At 35.8% G+C, this 20,205-nt stretch overlaps 1 protein-coding gene across 1 annotated transcript in view; it reads right to left on the bottom strand.

The window, feature by feature from the left end:
* Positions 1–2,020: 2,020 nt before the first annotated feature.
* Positions 2,021–20,205, bottom strand: part of LOC149223838 (putative proline transporter 2) — a 288,800-nt gene continuing 270,615 nt past the window's right edge. Inside the window, exons 6-7 of the mRNA XM_089383413.1 lie at positions 2,653–2,868; positions 2,021–2,557 (exon numbers count right to left, since the gene is read on the bottom strand). Of these exons, the coding sequence (XP_089239539.1) occupies positions 2,177–2,557; positions 2,653–2,868 (597 nt within the window). The 3' untranslated portion in view covers positions 2,021–2,176. The remainder of the gene's footprint in view (positions 2,558–2,652; positions 2,869–20,205) is intronic.

Genomic DNA, 20,205 nt, shown 5'->3' with positions numbered 1-20,205 from the left:
TTTAGTGAACATGGCCTTAGCAAAGAGCCAAATTATCCTATACGTGTATCTTCTTTAGTGGACATGGCCTTAGCAAAGAGCCAAATTCAACTATTTTTGTCTCTTCTTTAATAGATGTAGCCTTCCACATTGGTTTGCAAAAGAAACTTTTTTGTTCATTTTTCCTATTATAGAGTATCAACATGTCATTTATAAGGCATAATTCGCCATTCTTGTAGATTTTTTGTGGAGTCTATTTCTAGACCCAATTTCAAGAGAGAATAATCTTTCTCTATCATTCTAATCATTTGGTTGAGCTGCATACATGTTAATTATGTCAAAGTTTTAGGCTAGACTCATATAGTCCTCAATAGGAACTAATTCTAATTTCTGTTGAGTATCCTTAACAAGTTGAGTCTGATACATTATGTCTACAAATTCAATGATTCTATTATGTGGGAAGTATTTCCTTTCATCGAAGGATTTATTATTTCTTTAACCCTTGGGTTATTGTTTATTTCTGTCGAGATTTCATGATCAGTGAAAGTTAGCGGGGGAATTCCTAAGAAATTGAAAGGTATAATAATCAAAATATTTGTTCATTTACTCAAGTATAAATTTGCATGACATTTTTTTAAAGGTGATTATCTGAGAGGGACCCTATCCTTTGGATCTGCATCATGTCAATTTTGATTAATTTCCATCCTAATTTAACAATTAGGACCTGTAGGCACTAGAACAAAAGTTGACTTTGTTTTCGATATTCTAAGCTGGTAATGATGAAGTTATCTCATTCTCCACCAAGAATTAGTGGAAGAAAGTTGATACTGTGCAGAAATTTGATCATGGAGATCAGTAAAACATTGATTCTTCACACTATCTAATGGAAATATTTGTCTTAACCATATGTTCTGACCATACCTCTTCAAATATTATCTTGAAGCAATCATAAATTTTACTTTTTCTAGCATTTATCATTGCCACTCTTTTTCTTTTGTTTATAAATATCATCCATTCATCTAGACCTTCTACTTTAACAATTGAAAATCTATATAAAGTTCTGATAGATCTTCTATTCTAACCACTAAAAAGATCTATATAAACTTCTCATAACATTTAAAATACAATCACTTTCCTTTGTAAAATCACTTTTTGACCTTTATGCAAATATCAATATTTCAATATCATTATTTCACCTTACATATTTCCAAATAATTATGAATTTTTCTTCATCATTTCTATACTTTCTATTTTAAATTATAGATTATATATTAAATTAAAAAATAATAATAATATTGGTCTCATATTTATAAAATTACTATATTTATTTATAAAATTGACCATTAATATACATATATTAATTTATATAATAAGTATAAAATATTAAAATAATAAATTTGTTGTAATCAAAATAATAATTATATACTTATAAAAATTATAAAAATAACAATATAAAGGAAATCTTATCAACTATAAGACAATTTTTTTATTTATAAATAATTTAATTATAAAAAATTTACATAAGAATTAAAAAAAAAACCATTGTATTCTTCTTTAATTCCAATCACAAGTTTTTATAAGTATATGTTACTAAGATATGGATAGTGAATTGCACTTAACAGGCAAATTCTTGTCAAGTTGACCTCACGTGTGACATGTTGTCCAACCATTCTACAACACAAACTTTGAAAGACATGGATATACATACAGCATTTCCTTTATCACAAATGTATTACATGTAAACTTGTTTTATTTAGATAGGACTTTTCTATATGCATTATTCATGAATGGGTAAAATTAATTGAGTATCAATGCAACCTCATGAATTTCTAATGATTACAACATATGATTGGGGAAGTTTAACCTAAGTTTATTTTGATAGTACTCTATGCTTTTAATAAGCATGGAACAAATTCAATAGTTTGAATTTTCTCTATGCTTATTGGATGTACATAATCTGCCATTAAGATAAGGATTAAGGATTTAGAGATATTTAAATATTTTTTTCAAAAGAATATTTTGACTATTAAGAGCTTGGAGCATCACAATTGACATTCTTTCACGCTTATTGAATACATGGAATTTTTGACTAGTTGAGCCCTTTGAGCATCATAGTCAACGATATATACTACTCTAACTTGAGGTGATATCTTTGGGAACTAAGTGCCCTATAAATATTTGTTGAAAGATAAAAACATTAAATATTAGCAAAGACATGGTATGTGTTGGAGTCGATAATGATGAAGCGAAGAGCTGCCACAGTTGTTGCCACTGCTAATAAGGAAAAAAACAACACATTTGCCCAATGCCATGACTTTTGCAATGCATTCAAATCCTTTCCCTTCACCTTAATGTACATATGGTTCGCCCATACAAATGTCAATGGAATTAAACCGACTGCACCTGTCAAAGTCACAAAATCTCCTAGAAATGGAAGCAACGTTGCCACAAATGTGGAACCTCCAAGGTAAGTCCCTCTAGCCACCAACCTCACAATCCAATTGTGAATAGAATACCGACTTTCATTGCTTCTTCCAAACTTTGTATCCAAACATTCATACATTGGGCTTGCAAATATCTGCACCCACCATTTCCATTATGTTAGATCAAAGGCATTATGAATAAAATTTATGACAAAATTAACAGCTTAAGGCTTAAGACTTAGTTAAGTACATGCAGTGTTATCATACTCTGCAGAAACACTGCAACATTTGCTATAATTTTAACCCACTTGGGGCCATGTACATTGTTGAGAAGATATGATGAAGTTGACGAACCATATGCCCAATACCCTACAATGGCAACAAGGTATATTGGTGCAACCCCCATAGTGAATATTAAGAATAGACCTTTCTTCATGTTCTTTATAGAAGGTTGTTTCACTGTAGCCTGGAAAAAATACAACAATGTTAGTTAATTATCCCATACTAAATTTAATATAATAATATATATATGTTTTTCAATTTCTGAAATGAAATTTGTATATATTATTGATAATGTCCATAAATTGATATATTATTTTGACATCAATTAATATAATTTAAAAAATAATTAGAGTTTCTAACATAATACAAACTCTATACATGATAAATACTACCTTTATAATTTTTTCCAAAATTTATCATTTGAATTTATATATAATCAAAACTTTGACTTTTTCTATTACAAAAATAAAACAACAATGTTTTTTCTTCTCGCAAAACTAAAAGTAGAATACATTTGCCTTCATTATTTAGGTTATGAACAAGATATGTCAACAAATCTGATTTTTTTTTTTTTTTGTAATCTTGGTAGGACTACATCTTCAACATGTCCAATATATCACTCCGATCAGATCGGGAATTGAACCAATGAAGTTTTACTTCATTATTTAGGTTATGAACAAGATATGCAAATAAATTTGTTTTTTTTTGTTATCTTTGCAGGACTAAATCTTCAACATGTCCAATATATCATCTTGATCAAGTAGGGAATTGAACCGATGACTTCACATCAAAGAGTGATTTAACATAACACCCGATCATCGTCTATCTAAAACTCCGTAGACAACAAATTTAAAATATTTAATGTCAATCAACACTTTAACTTTTTCTATTACAAAATTAAAACAACCAAAAAAAATTTATTGCAAAAATAAAACTAGACTACTTCGTCTTCATTATTTAGTTTTATGAACAAAATAGCTCAACAAATTTGAAGAATTTATGTGATTTTGCACAGGGAAAAGTTCTCACATACATATGAATTCATTTTAAAATTAAAATATATATTGATAATTTGTCATAAAAATATTTTATAATGATTTAGTAAAAACCTCTGATACCTAAAATTGGAGATGTAAAATTCAGAGGCCTTAAATACTAATTTTTTCTATCCATAAATAAAGTATTTTTTTTTGTATTTTACATTCCTTATAAGTTAAGAGAGTTGTATGTTGAGCTTGTTCTACGATTTAATTGCGGAGTCTTACCAGGGATGTAGCGTGCACTTCAATTGCCCTCTATTTCATGGGTAAATGCTCATCCTCATATTTTTATTGGGAAAAAATAATAAAAATACAAAAAGTGGATAATACTAATGACTCTTATAGCAAACCACACTTGTTCATTTTATAAACGCTTCTTATTAAAATAAATCAAGTTTATATTAATCATGAATTTATATACATTTTATTGATTGAAATTGGATAATGTTAATGACACTCACATTAAGTCACAGTGCAAGAGTTTTATTTGTAGGTTGTACGTGGTACACTGGTATAAGTGTAGAGTATTGATGAAAAACAGATTGAGGGTTTATAAGGTTGACTAAGGGGTAACTTTGCTTATTTGAGGGGATGTCAAGATAATTAAAGGGGCTTTAAAGTGTTTTCAATATAGTTGGGTTATGGGGTTCAATATAGTTGGGTTATGGGGTTATGGATATATATATGTTTTTGACATTTTTATAGTAAAGTGTGATATTGTTATGATATATAGTGTTTCAAATGTATAAGTGTAAATGTAATGATGAAGTATACAATTTATAGTGAGGTCAAAAATTTTAATAGTTTCATGACAAGTTATAATTGAATGACGATTTTGACTAATTGTAAACAATTTTGATGTGATAATCTCTAATTCCCAAAATAAACACAAGTTTGATTTATAATGAAGAGCTAGTCTATAACAAGCCAAATTTCATGAATATAATCATTACAATAATAGATACAGAAGATTTTACTCTTGTGGTTTGAAAATTTGATATGTAGAAGTTATTATTCATTATAATGGTCACATAAGTTTTAGTGGAAAAAACTGGGAGAATATTTAGTAGAATTGGTTAATGCTAATGACTCCTATTGCGAATAACAGATACATTTCACTAACACATTTTATTAAAAAAAATCAAATTTACAACAATCATGAACTTACATAATGAAATGACTCTTACATTGAATCACACTTATTCACTTTGCTAACAATTCCTATTAAAATAAATCATATTTTCAATAATCTTAACTCACATAGATTTTATCTTCATGACGTAGGTTTTGAGTGCCCTATAAGCGTACATGATTGACAGAAACACAGTGAGGATGACTAAAGTGGTTTCTTTTCTTACTTGACGGATTGAGGAAACTAAAGTGGTTTCAACATGGTTGATGGTATATATATATATATATATATATGGAGATAGGAAGTACACATGCATTTGTCTTTTATATTTTTGTAATAAGGCATGACATTGCCATGATATATGATGCTTCAAATGCATGAGTGCAAGTGTAATTATGGAATGCATAACTTATAGGGGCGAGCACTTTACTTGTCCCCATAAAAAGTCATAATTGAATGACATTTTTAACTAACTTCAAGAAATAAGATATATAATATGTATAATTTCCAAAATAAAACTCTAGGGGCAAGCACTTTAGTTGTTCCCATAACAAGCCATATGTGAATGACAATTTTGACCAACTTCAAAAATACGATAACTATCATATTTCCAAAAAAAACATGAGTTTTATTTATAATAAAGATTTATTCTATAACAAGCAAAATGAAGTTTTCATTAACATAGAAATTATAATAATAAACATATAAAATTTATCATAATGGAATTTTATTAAGATAACCATTATAATAATAAATATCTAATATTTATGATAGTGATAATTTGAAAATATAATATGTAAAAGTTATCATTATAGTAATGATTGTATACATATCACAGAAACAATCACAAGTGCTATGGGAAAATAGTAGAGAAATATTTATTAGAAGTGGATAATATCAATGACTCTTTCAATGAACCACACACTTCACTAACCCTTTTTATTAAAATAAATCAAATTTATAGTAATTGCGAACTTACACACACATAATATTTATTGAGATTGGATAATATTAATGGCTATTGCATTGAGCCACAATTGTTTACTTTGCCAACAAATTTTATGTTGGAAAAAATTTACATTTTTTAATTAGAGAAATATTACGATATTATATATATATATATATATATATATATATATATATATATATATATACTCTCTAATGAAATATATTTATATTTTATATGAGGAATATACATGTTTTGGTCCTCAAAAGACTATCAAATAATAAGACCCAAAACTATTACAAAGATATACTCATTATAAACTCAAATATATACGAAAAATGAATATAAATAGAGATGATAACCATTTTTCCTTGACCACCCAAATTATATTTAATTAAATCAATTATATATATATATACCTTAAATTTTTAATTAAAATAAAATAAAATAATAATATATAATTAAAAAAGACACAAATAAATATCAGATCATAATTATAAATAAACCTGTAATACTTAAAATACATATATTACATCTTACTTTCATTCTTTTGTTGGGGAGTGTACCTATTTCACTCTTTATCTTATTTTCACACCTTTTCAAAGTGTACCTAGAAATTTCAACTTTCCCCTATCAATAAAAGGGACTAACTTGATAATTTCAACTTTCCCCTATCAATAAAAGGGACTAACTTGATTTAAAAAGAATATGTACATATATAAAATGTTGCACCATTTTGAATATATATATAATTTTAATAATGAATTTGTCTATTTATATACTACATTATTTTATTTATATAATATATATTATTTTAAATAATAAAATGAATTTGTCTATAAAGGAGTAAGTAGTAACCATTTGGATAGTATTTTTCCATTACAATGTCATTTTGAATAAAGTTTCCTTATTAGGAACAACTTTTGTAACATTTTCTTAATAGTACTATATTAATATATACAAATTGCAAATTTTTTTTCCCTCAAACTAGACACTGATAAAGCAAGCCAATTTGTAAATGTTAATTTCAAGTACAAATAAAATGAATTTTACATTCTTATTAACTAGAAAATGTTGTACATATTTTGATAATAAAGTGAATTTACTTATATTGTTTTCCCAAAGGAATTTTATATTATGTCATTTTAAAACAATATATGCATAGTAGTAACATAATTATTGTTGAAATATGGCAACAAGAATATTCCAACTTAATTTGTCCTTGAATTAAATTGTGAATTAAAATCAAATTTAGTCTTAACACCTATTTGGAAATAATTAATTAAGAAATATTGACTTAATTAGTCGGAGAAATTCAAGTTAGAAGTCTTTCTAAAGTCATGCAAGAGTTATCCCTTAAATTGAGATAAGATTGAGTTATATTTGTGTTTTAATTAGTTAACTCAGTTCACTGAGTTAAGTGTAGTTAAATCAGTTCCAAACTCTTTGAGGAACTAATAGAGAGTTAATAGTCAGTTGATGCATGCATGCACTCAACTAGTGTACTCCAGTTAACTAAAGATTCCCTCATCAGAAACTCATGCATGTCTATTCTGAGAAAGACCCAGTTGAGATTAAAGTCAAGGACAATGTACTATTAGTTGCATGTGTTTTATTATAAATAAAACTCATGCATGAAGTTAAGGAATCATTCCTTGAGGATTGCACAATTCTGACAGTGTGTGAGATTAGAGTGTTCCACTTGGTTGAAGGTGAATCATCCCATAGGAACAACACAAGGAATTAGGAATTTGGAGGGTAGAGAGGAAGGCTGGAGAGCAGCCTAGATTGCCTATGAGCATCGATGAGGATTTTACCGAGAGCTGGCTAGCTGTGAGAGCTAAGGCTTTGTATAATTCTTATGTATTTCCACCTTGTATGATAATACATATAATGGGCTTTTTAGTTGAGGCTTTCCCCAAAGTATTTTCATGTGTATTGTGCATTGATTCTTCTTCTTTTGGTTATGTTGTTCAACTCGATCTTTAAGCTTCCACAAATTGATAGTAGAAGTAGGTTATAGTATTCTGCTTCGATTTATATTGCATTATCGGGTTAACCTACAACATATTTTGTACATGGTATCGGAGCAGGATTTGTAGAAATTTTCTACATGGTATCGGAGCTATGAACAATATACTGAGAAGAGAATTCAAATTTTGAAGTTCGGGGTTGTAGGTGCAAATTGAATTCATATCATACTTCAAGGTTGGCTAATGGCATTCTATGGCTTGAGACTCAAGTATGCCTTGGAAGGTAGCTCGAATTACATAGCATGGAAAGATAGAATGGAGGATGTATTAGAAGACAATGGCTTGAATGAATTCATTGATCAAGAAATCCCAAATCCAGCTTCAACTAATGCACAAGAGTTGGCTGAGTGGAAGAAGTGTGTGGCGAAGGTGAGACGGATCATCCTTGAGGGAGTTTGAGACCATATTATCTCGAGTCTCCATGGGAAGGTTACTCCATATTCAATGTGGAAGACATTGAAGGACCTACGAGAACAGTAGCGACCAGAGGAAATTGGCGCTCAAGGATAACCTTCGAAGAATCAAGATGGAGAAGGGCGATACTATTTCCACATATCTGAACAAGCTCACCACCTGCAGAGATTAGCTTGGCAGTGTGGGAATAACTACTTCTGATGATGATATGGTGAGCCTCACTCTCCTTGGCCTTCCAAAGAGTTGGAATAGCTACCAGGACTCTGTGAATGGAAGGGAGAAACTGCCGGATTGGGAACGACTGTGGTCGGATCTCATGCAGGAGGAGATCGGGAGGAGCACACGAGATGGTTCTTCATCCAAGGATGAAGATGAAGAAAATCTGGCATTAGCAAGTAAGGCAACGAAAGGGAAGGGGAAGGTTTCCCATTCCAAACCGAATTCTTCTCATAGAGGGAAGAAGGGTGACAAGTCTAAAGTAAGATGCTTTAATTGTCACGAGATGGGACATTATGTGACTAATTGCCCATCGAAGAAGTTCAAGAAGGGATCCTCGGAAGGATCGGAAGGTGAGGCATTAGCCTCTCAGTTTGAAATGGACTTTACCCTCATCGCATGCATGGTGTCATCGATGATGGGTTGTGTCTGGTATCTTGACAGTGGAGTCTCATTCCACATGACCGGTGATAAAATTTTATTCAGTACCTTGGAGGAGAAAGACCTCAAGATGCGCATAGATATGGGTGAAGACGGAAGGTATAGTGTTTCAAGAGTGGGCACGATTTCTTTTCGGAGGGAGCATTGAGATCCTCTCATCTTGACAGATGTGATGTATGTGCCTGGACTGAAGAAGAACTTGGTATCAGTCGTGATGTTGTAGGACAAAGGCTACGATGTTGTCTTCAGTCAAGGAAAGGTGTTCCTAAGACACATAGCCACGGGTTAGACCAAGAGGATAGGGATTCAGGTGAAGAATATCTATAAACTAGAGGTAGATATTGTGCAGCATTGAGTACGAAAGTAGAATTAGTGCAAAACCAAGACATTGGCGAGTTGTGGCACAGGTGGTTGGGCCATTTTCATCATGGGACTTTGAAGATAATGCATTAGATATCTACAGGACTTCCCAAAGGTAAACTTGAGCAAGTTGACACATGCAAAGGTTGTACCTTGGGAAAGTACACCAAGTCTTCCTTTCATGATCGAGACAGTCGAGCAAAGGCTATCTTAGAGCGAGTTCATACTGATTTGTGTGGACCATTCTCGACAGCATCCACAACGAAGCAAAGGTCTTATGTGATTTTCATTGATGGCTATTCTCGTAAATGCTAGATTTATTTCATGTAGAAGAAGGACAAAACTTTCAAAAAGTTTTGTGAGTTCAAAGCTTTGGTCGAGAAAGAGTTAGGGAAGAAGAGTAAGGCCTTGAGAAGTGACAACGGTCGAGAATATTTCTCTCAAGAGTTTAAGGACCTATGTGCAGTGGAAGAAATTAAACTTGAGTTGATGGAACCTCATAACCCACAACAGAATGGGGTGGCTGAGAGGAAGAACAGAACTATTGTAGGGGCAGCACGGGCAATGCTGCATGACCAAGGCCTACCACTTCACTTGTGGGCTGAGACATGCAACACAACGATCTATTTGCATAATAGAAGCTCACATCGCATACTTGGGATGAAGCCACCAGAGGAATCTTTCTCTCGTAAGAGACTAGAAGTGGGTCACTTCAGGATCTTTGGCTCATCGGTATATTGTTGTGGGACAAAGGATGCACGAAAGAATCTTGAGTTGATAGCAGAGTTGGGGATATTTGTGGGGTACACTGATACACCTCACAACTATCGAGTGTACTTGCCTACCTGTTGGAGGACAGTGGTTCGCAGAGATCTCAATTTTGATGAGTAGAAGACCATGCGAGTTTCCCTTGAGAGGGAGCTCCAACTATAGGCTGTGGAGGAACTGTTGGTTCCTAAGGAGGAGGAGCCTCGGACTGATGCAGAGCAGCTTCATGCAAAGGTTCTAGGAGTGGAGACATCCACTCAAGCAGAGTCTTTTAGAGATGGACGGAAGCACACAAGAGAAGCTGACAGATTGTTGGAGGATGTGAGAGAGAATGCGGGAGCACCATCTTCTCAGCGTAGACAGAGGAGGTCACCTGAGAGGTACACTGGATACATGGCCCTTATTGGAATGTGTTGAGACTGAGCCATATTCCTCTGAGGAAGCAGTGCAACAGCCGATTTGGGTTGATGCTATGGTGGAGTAGTATGACTCCATAGTTTGTAACAGTGTTTTGGACGTGGTTCCGAGACCAGAGAACAAGTCAATTGTGAGTTCCTATTGGCTTTAAAAGGTAAAGTAAGCTGTTGATGATGGGAGGATCATGTTGCTACAATATATTTTGACAGAGGAGCAAGATTCTGAAATTCTGACAAAGACATTGTTAAAATGTAAATTCGAGTTCCATATAGACATGATCGGTGTGGCAGATAATCCGTTTCTTGTTGAGAGGGGGTTTTGAAATGTGGAAACAAGAATATTCCAATTTAATTTGCCCTTGAATTAAATTGTGAATTAAAATCGAATTTAGTATTAACAACTACTTGGAAATAATTAATTAAGTTATTTTGACTTAATTAGTTGGAGAAATTCAAGTTAGAAGTCTTTCTAAAGTCATGCAAGAGTTATCCCTTAAATTAAGGAGATAAGATTGAGTTGTAATTACTTAACTTAGTTTACAGAGTTAAGTCCAGTTAAATTAGTTCCAAACTATTTGAGGAACTAATAGAGAGTTAACAATCAGTTGATGCATGCATGCACTCAACTAGTGTACTCTAGTTACCTGAAGATTCCCTCATCAGAAACTCATGCATGTCTATTCTGAGAAAGACCTAGTTGAGATTAAAGTCAAGGACAATGTACTATTAGTTGCATGTGTTTTCTTATGAAGAAAACTCATGCATGTAGTCAAGGAATCATTCCTTAAGGATTGCGCAGTTCTGACAGTGTGTGATATCAAAGTGTTCCACTTGGTTGAAGGTGAATCATCCCAGAGGAACAACGCAAGGAAATATGAGCTTGGAGGGCAGAGAGGAAGGCTGGAGAGTAGTGTAGATTTCCTGTGAGCATCGGTGAGGATTGTACTGAGAGCTGGCTAGCTGTGAAAGCTAAGGATTTGTATAATTCTTATATATTTCCACCTTGTATGATAATACAGATAGTGGGGTTTTTAGCTGAGGTTGTCCCCAAAGTATTTTCATGTGTATTGTGCATTGATTCTTCTTCTTCTGGTTATGTTGTTCAACTTGATGTTTAAGCTTCTGCAAATTGATAGTAGAAGTAGGTTATAGTATTCTGCTTTAATTTATATTGCATTATCGGGTTAACCTACAGGATTTGTAGAAATTTTCTACATGGTATCAGAGATGTGAATAATATACTGAGAAGAGAATTCGAAGTTTGAAGTTTGGGGTTGCAGGTGCAAATCGAATTCATATCATACTTCAAGGTTGGCTAATGGCATTCTATGGCTTGAGACTCGAGTATGCCTTGGAAGGTAGCTCAAATTACATAGCATGGAAAGATAGAATGGAGGCTGTATTATAAGACAATGGCTTGAAGGAATTCATTGATCAATAAATCCCAAATCCAGCTTCAACTAATGCACAAGAGTTGGCTGAGTGGAAGAAGTGTGTGGCAAAGGTGAGACAGATCATCCTTGAGGGAGTTCGAGACCATATTATCTCGAGTCTCCATGTGAAGGATACTCCATATTCAATGTGGAAGACATTGAAGGACCTCTACTAGAACAGTAGCGACTAGAGGAAATTGTCGCTCAAGGATAAGCTTTGAAGAATCAAGATGGAGAAGGGCGATACTATTTCCACATATCTGAACAAGCTCACCACCTGTAGAGATGAGCTTGGTAGTGTGGGAATAACTATTGCTGATGATGATATGGTGAGCCTCACTCTCCTTGGCCTTCCAAAGAGTTGGAATAGCTACTAGGAAGCTATGAATGGAAGGGAGAAACTGCCGGATTGGGAACGACTGTGGTCAGATCTCATGCAGGAGGAGATCAGGAGGAGCACACTAGATGGTTCTTCATCCAAGGATGATGATGAATAAAATATGGCCTTATCAAGTAAGGCAAGGAAAGGGGAGGGGAAGACTCCCCATTCCAAATCAAATTCTTCTCATGGAGGGAAGAAGGGTGACATGTCTAAATTAAGATGCTTTAATTGTCACGAGATGGTACATTATGCGACTAATTGCCCATCGAAGAAGTCCAAGAATGGATCCTCGGAAGGATCGGAAGGTGAGGCATTAGCCTCTCAGTTTGAAATGGACTTTGTTAGAGTCGGTTTGGTTATCCCTCCGTCAGAGATCAAAACTCTTTTTTGCATTTCATGTTTAGGTGTCTCATCAATTTCGATCAGTTGCATTTCATTAGAAGCATGCCATAAATTTGAAGGAGAGGTTTGTGTCACTCATTTCCCTCGTGCTTGGCACTGTTGGCTTAGGTCTAGTTTTAAAAAATTAAGTCTTGAAACAGTCATTTGCAGTCCTGTTTCAGTCTCTGGGTCATAACAGTTTTTCGATCATTAGGTCTAGGGTTAAGTCGATAAGGTCTTTGATAAAGTTTAAATGAAGCCAGCAGGCCAGAGGGAGGTCCTTGTTATATTGTTATCTCAGAGATTTTTATCATTATACGGATAGATTCTGACTTCTCTTCAAAACTTTGTTTTGAAGCTAAGTCAATATTTCATTCTTGTAATAAATTTTCAAAAATTTCAGTTCTTGAAATGTCCTAGCGCAGCCCTGGTCTCCTTTTCCAGATCATTTCATAGCTATCCCTACAAAAATTTGTCAAAGAAAATCATTATTTCAACCAAATTTAAAGAGGAAACAAAAAGGTCAAAATTCTATTAATCCTGAAAAAGTGTCAATTGCAAAACATAACAAAGTGGGTTATGAAAGAGGAAAAAATCAAATTGGTGTCTATATAAGGGTTTTCAATGAGGTTTCAAGTCATTTGTGCATGCCAAAGGAGGAGAAAACAATTGCAAGTCGCGTTTGAGCATTTTGGAGCGGATTGGTACTCATTTCCTCTGCGCGGCGCATATAACAGGCTGCGCGGCGCACATAACTTGCACGGCGCACACAGTCATCCAGGCCAGTGTAAATTATAACCAGTGCCATGCATATAACTTGCGCGGCACACTGGGTAAGGAGCGCGACACTTACAGTTTGGAGCCCGTAACTTGTCCGAAAACTCATCAAATCGCCTCCTCTTCAGATCAATTTGTCAGGTAGGCTCGCCTCCATTGCCTTGGCTTTGTTTTTAATGGTGAATGTGATGGGTTCGTAGATGATTGCCGTGGAGACCGAATTTTAAAAGCATCCCTTTATCAATATAAAAGTGTTGTAGGGTTTGAAAACAGTTTGTTACCAAGGTTATTTTTTTCCCCATTTCCCTTTGTTCCTTATTCCCAAACCCACCCCTCATATTTCCTCATTAATTCCCTCCATCAATTCCCTCATTATCCTACACTACAATCCATGAAATCCTAATCTCCCACCTCTATAAAAACTCCTTAATCTTATTTAATATCCTAAACCCTAAAACCCTAATCTCATATTTACCTTTCCCCTCATATCCCTAAATACATTTCATTTCAAAATTCCCCAATTCCTTGATGTTTTCCCTTTCCTAATATCCCTTGTACATTGTTTCCCCTTGGTCACAACATTGTTTGCAACAAAGGAACTATCCATATTTAGTTGCCAACAGCAGTTTCACTTATTAGCATTCATTTGAGGCAGCTTGTATATCAGCAGTGATGTCATCTGGTCACTCATCGGAATATGAGGCAGAAACCCAAAGTGATTCTCCCGTAGGTGAACAAGAACCCCGGAGGCCTCGTAAAAGTGGCAAACATGTCAGGGAAGAACCAGTCACCCTTATAGAACTGCATGCATGTCCTCTTGCTATGCAGTGCTTTGAGCATCAATCATGCTATGAGTTTTGTCAAAAGGTAGCTGAGGTCCAGTTTCATTATGAGTTGGCTCGTCTTTTTGTTTTGCATTTTCATGGAGACCAATCTACCTTGGCTGGAGTCACCTTCACACTCACACCAGAAATTGTTTCACTAGCAACAGGTATACCAAATATTGGTGAACTATGGCAAAAAAAACAGCAGATTAACAAGCAGCATTATGAGCCATATATCAAACCCAGTTGCTTGAGGCAGCTCAAAAGAGTGTTCCCATTCAGGTACCTGAAGGATGAATATGCTCCTGTCATGAGATTGATCATGAAATATTTCAGCTGTGAGGGACGATTCTCTCGTCTTTATGCTTATCACATCAGGTTACTTATGCATTTCACCAGGGTGCGGATGATGAACATTCCGTATTTCGTCTGCCGGAATATAGAGAGGATGACAACCTTTATATAGTGTAGAACCCCTCAACAGCAACTCAACAGTGTATATCATTTTTCCCTTATAAAGATTTTGGTGGTTCATCATCTTGGTTTGCAGGGCATCACTTGGGATGACTTTATCTCACGTGATTTCTTCAGAGCTTCACGAGAAGTATCAGAGGTGAAACATGAGGTTGAACCTTCTCAGCAGTATAAGCGTCATGAGACTAGGCCTAGTTTCATTACATATCAGAGAGGCTATTCGAAAGGTACCAGACCTTTGTTTGTAGCAGCAAAGTGAGTGTTATCTCCACCTGGCGTGGAAGGGGCCTCACTTCCGACATCAACACCACAGGTACAGGTACACGAAAAGGGCAAGAAGCCCATGCATGAGAAAGGGTTTCAGGTGAACCATCAAGTTTTGTTATCATTCTTGATGTTGAGACAACTACGGATTTAGAGAAGTCTAGATATAGAATGATGATTGAGGAGCAAGAAACATACATTCAAGCCTTGGAAATCCAGTTGGAGATGGCTAAATGGAACATCAGGTATCTAAAAAAGAGAAATAAGCAGCTTGAAGATCAACATGCGATCATGGAGCTATAGAACATTCGAGAGAATCGCCAAGCTGCCCGACATAGGAGGATTCAGTTCACTTCTCTAGAGCGACAGGTCAACGAGGATCGAGAGTCTAATCTCGAAAGGGTCAACATTTACTTGGAGAAGCGGCTGAGAAAAGCCAATAGAGATAATGCATTTTTGAGACATATGGTTGTTCACTACAGGGCACGGAACCAAGTTTGCAAGGCTCAGATAAGAAATCTAAAGGCAAAATTGAAGAAGGCAATCCGCAAGCAAAAGAAGCAAAGGGAGCTCGATCGTCTTCAGATTTTGGCCGAGGCCTCTTTAGCTCATCATCACACTTGATGAAGGAACTCCAGCCCAAATTTCAAGAGATTTGGGGCAATTTTGGTCATTTTGAAATTTTTGCATTTAAAAAACAGGTTTTTTCCCTATATGCGTCGCGCACCTTGCGCGACCCATAGGATTGGGAGCTCCAAATCACAAATGGCTTGCAGTTTTGGATTTTTCATGAGAAATCATGAATTTTGGTACTTGGACAAGAAGTTTGGGAAAGTTTTGGCTCCTCAAAAGGTCAAAAAACATGCAAAAAATGACCTCACTGCCCCTATTTGGACACACAGGAAGCAGTCTTGGGAGAATGCACTTTTGGAGGGGCAAATGGACACCAATTTTGAAAATTCCACTTGGGTTGGATAGTAGACAGATAGGGCTTTCCAACAAGCCAACCTGAGCTCAATTTGGACTCCTGCAGGTACCTCAAAAATAGCAGCAAAGTAGCGCGGCGCATATAGAAATCAGCGTGGCGCATATAGCTTTTTTGCCCTATTTTTCATCCTTCAGCTCAAAAACTCGGCTAGTTTGACCAGTTTTGATTTGTGATGTAATTTTTGACTTTTTCTTGATGTAATGATTGAAACATGATGTAATTTGACACTTAGTTACTTGATCTAGAAGATTCATTCACCAAAGAGTGAAAATTTAATGAATGAATCAGTTTCCTACCTTATAGAGGCAAGTTGTTTTGACTGCCTAAATTGTAGTGCTTTGTTTAGAATTGGTTGAAACAGCTCCTAGAATGATGAGCTTGACCCCTAGAGGCAAGGGAAGAGGTTGACTTGCCTATACTATGTAATTTTCAAGTCATTTTCAGGGTTGGACTCTTGGGAAAAGCTTGACACTCTATTGTACATTGACTTCTGCATTTTTGGCAAAGGAAAGACCAGGGTTTTGTAGCACTATTTGGGATCCATGTGGCTTTATGTGTTGATGGTATGCTTATTTCAGTATTTGTAAGTTGTTAAGTGTATCATTTTCCTTCTTTCATCTTCTGCAATTAAACAAATGAAGTGATAAGGTAGAATCCATAGATTGTTATGCTCTGCCTTTAAGTTTGTTTGATTTTCCATGTTTTCGTCTATTTAAGGAGAATCCTTGAAAACTTCTTGCTCTCCTTAGCTTCTCACCATTCATATCTAGCCCTTCATTCTCTTTAAAAGCATCAAGACAATTGCCTACCTTGCCCCAAGTAGACCTTTGCAAAAACTGTGTCTCATCCCCGCACCCAAAATTGCCTTTTCCTTTGATTCAACAAAAACCTCAAAAATCAACCTCAATCTCCTTGTACTTCATACCTAGCCTAAGATCAATTGCCAATTTAGTCATCTCGAGCCTCATTGATCACCTTTTGCCGAGATTGACTCGGAGAGAGCCCTCTCCTGTCCTCGTAGGGCTAGCTACGAGGCTGAGCATGGTTTGATGTGGACCTAGAACCTTGTCTTTTCAGCCTGAGACAAATCTAGGCTCTAACATAGTGGCAACCATACTGGGGAAAAATGGTTTGTTTGTTAATGTCATTTGTTTTATAAGCTACAGACAGAGCCTGAAGATTAGCCAGGTAGCCTTCGAAACGCTTTTGCTTTGCATTAGCGCAAGTAGATAAACGCTACTTCAGTCAATCTCCGGTCTAGCTTGTAATTATGACACTTGAAACACCCCAGTACATCTGCAAACTCTAAGCTCCTGGATGATAAGTTTAGGGTTTGATAGGCTGAAAAAGTTGTTTATGTTCCTTTGATTTCGTGAAAATAACACGCTGGCTTCAAAGAGATATACCAGAGCTAATCCAGATCCTAATCCTCCTCCTGTTTACGAGAATCCCAATTTGATTCCAAGACTTCTACGTCAAGAGAGCTCTGTGACTCCCGTGTTTAAATCCCACTCATGTCCTGCAATTTTTAAATATCTTGAAGAACTTGATTTTGACGAAAGGTTTGAATTGTCGCTGTTTAAAACCAAATCTGAAAGTGCACTTGATTCTCTAGTTCCAAATCCTGATTTTGCTGCGGCCCTTGAAGTTGAAAGAAACAATAAGTTGATTGAAAATTTTATCTTGTGGCGCCTTCAGAGAGACATTTAGTTTTCAAGCCTTGCTGATTTCCTAGAAGCTGCATCTGCAAACATTGGATCTTCTATCACGGCTTCCGCCTCAAAAGTTCCTACCGAACCCCCTTTCATTCCCACTATTCCCCAACAACCTATAATCACTTATCCAAAGTCTACAGCAAATTCTCCTTCTTCATCTCACGTGGCTTCTCCTCCGCATACACCTCCTCACACTCCTCATACTTCAGCTGCATCCACTCCTCCAACAACTCCCAGACCAAATCCTCCAAGAGCAATGGCTGCTCGGTTCGCACCTCTCGCTCTTCCTCAAGTTTTAAATGACATGCCTGCAGATTATCAAAGTAAAATTCCTTTGTTCGATGGTACATCTCAGAATATCACAGCTCAACAGCATGTCGACAAAATGGCGGATTTCTTTGATCTCCATGAGATTGATGAAGAAAATGTGACCATGAGGCTATTCGTGCAGACTTTTGGTGGAGAGGTAAGGAAATGGTTTAGAGCTTTGCCGGCCAGAAGTGTTCCTACATTAGAAGATCTGAAGAGACAGTTTTTAGAACGTTGGGAAGTAAAGAAAGATCCGCTGCAAATCAAATCTGAATATACTAAGATCAAACGAAATGCTGGAGAGTCCGTTCAAGACTATTGCATTAGATTCAATGCAGTATATAATGCAATTCCAGATGATTTAAAACCAACTAGAAAATCAGCGTTGCTCAAGTTCCCAGATGGTTTTGATCCGGACATGGCTTATCAACTAAGGGAGAGAGATCCGACTACCTTAGAAGAAATGCAGAAAATTGTTGTTAGTGTTGAGGCAAACTTGAATGATAAGCGAGCAAGAATGAAAGCTGAGAAGAAAGTCTCAATAAAAGAAGAAGCCTCTACATCAGATCAAGTTCTCCACAAGGTAGAAAAGATGATTGAAAGGCTAGCACTTGATAAGCCTGAACCGCAGATTCGAAATCCCAATTTTCGTGGTCAACAACAGCCACAATTTAGGATCAAACAGCGTGAGCAGCGAGCACAAGACACGACATCACAACAGCAGCAGGTAAAGACACCACTTCAGCAGAATTTTGTTGGTCCCGAGTCAGATGATGAAGATAATGTAGTTGGAGAAGAAAATCACTTCTTTACTCCCGATGATATGCCCACATTTATCACTGAAGATGATGAAAAGGCAACAAGTTCAGTAGTACAATATGATGCAGATTTTATCTTGGCAAATGATATAGTTTTGGAGGAAGAGTCGGATGAGTATCAAAGAGGTTACATGCATGCTTTGTCCGCCCAACAGCATCAGTATTCACTTAGAGACAAAAATGTTCCAAACAATCCAGTTCAGAAAAGAAAAGAAGTTCCAGCATCTAAAGATGAAACACCGGCTGCATCAAAGAAAGGAAAAGAGAGTGTTGACCCTATGACTAGCAAGCCTCCACTAGCAAATGAAAAGGTAAATCAACTCATTGTATCAAAGGATAAACCTGAAAAGAAAGATGTTCTGGCCAAAGAAGTGGACAAGGCTTCTACTTTTAGTTTAGAAAATAAATTTTCTAAATTGAAAGTATCTATTCCTTTGACTGAGTTCATGAAGAACAGCAGCTATAGAGGTCAAGTCTCCAAAATTCTGAATTTTGACCCAATGTTTGATATGGTGAGTGTAGAAGATGATCAACCGGAATTAATATTTGGACTAGCATTGAGTGGTGAGTCTGAAGTACCTCCTTTTTATATCAATTTGAGAGTGCATGAGTTTGTGTTGCACAATGCTATGTTTGATACCGACACCTCCCACAATCTTATGCCGAAGGCTATCATGGAGAAGTTGGGTTTGGACATCACCAGGAAATATCATGATCTTTACTCTTTTGATTCTAGCAGGGTGAGATGTATTGGGCTAATTAAAGACTTGGTTGTAAGTTTGGATCAGATCCCTGCAAAGAATGTCTTGATGGATGTTGTCGTGGCTGACATTCCTCCCCGCTTTGGCATGCTCCTTTCCAGATCTTGGGGCGCAAAATTACAAGGAACAATATAGCTTGATTTCTCCTATGCAACGATTCCCGTGTTTGGCCAAATGAGAAAGTTGTACCGGGAACAGAAAATGAAATACATGATCACCAGCAAGGAGAAACCAATTAATCATCCCATCAGTTATGTACATACAGATCTAGAGTCTTTTGTTTTGTATTCAGATAGTTTCAATGATATTGATAGTCAGTTAGTTGTAGTAGATGATATTCCAGAGATAGCAGAGAATTTTAGAGAAGTTTTGAAGAAAGAACAACAAGAACAACAAAACGTCATTGAGCAATCAGCTGGAGGTAATGGACAACAAGCAGAAAATTCACAGCAAAAAACTTTTCAGCACTTGGTAGAAGAGGAAGATGGTTTGTGGACCATGGATTTTGATGGAGCAGTGGGAAATGATGGTGCTGGGATTGGTATTTGGGTACGTAGTCCTTTTTCTGCTTCAGACAAAGTGCCTAGTAATGTGCAGGTATGTTCTTACAAGCTTGCTTTTGATTGTTC

This window comes from Pinus tabuliformis, chromosome Q (assembly GCF_031772625.1).
Source record: "Pinus tabuliformis cultivar Carrire ecotype Pingquan chromosome Q, CPIR1, whole genome shotgun sequence".
Lineage (NCBI taxonomy): Eukaryota > Viridiplantae > Streptophyta > Pinopsida > Pinales > Pinaceae > Pinus > Pinus tabuliformis.
The sequence above is the reverse complement of the archived record's forward strand: the minus strand, read 5'-3'. Positions and strand labels throughout refer to the sequence as shown.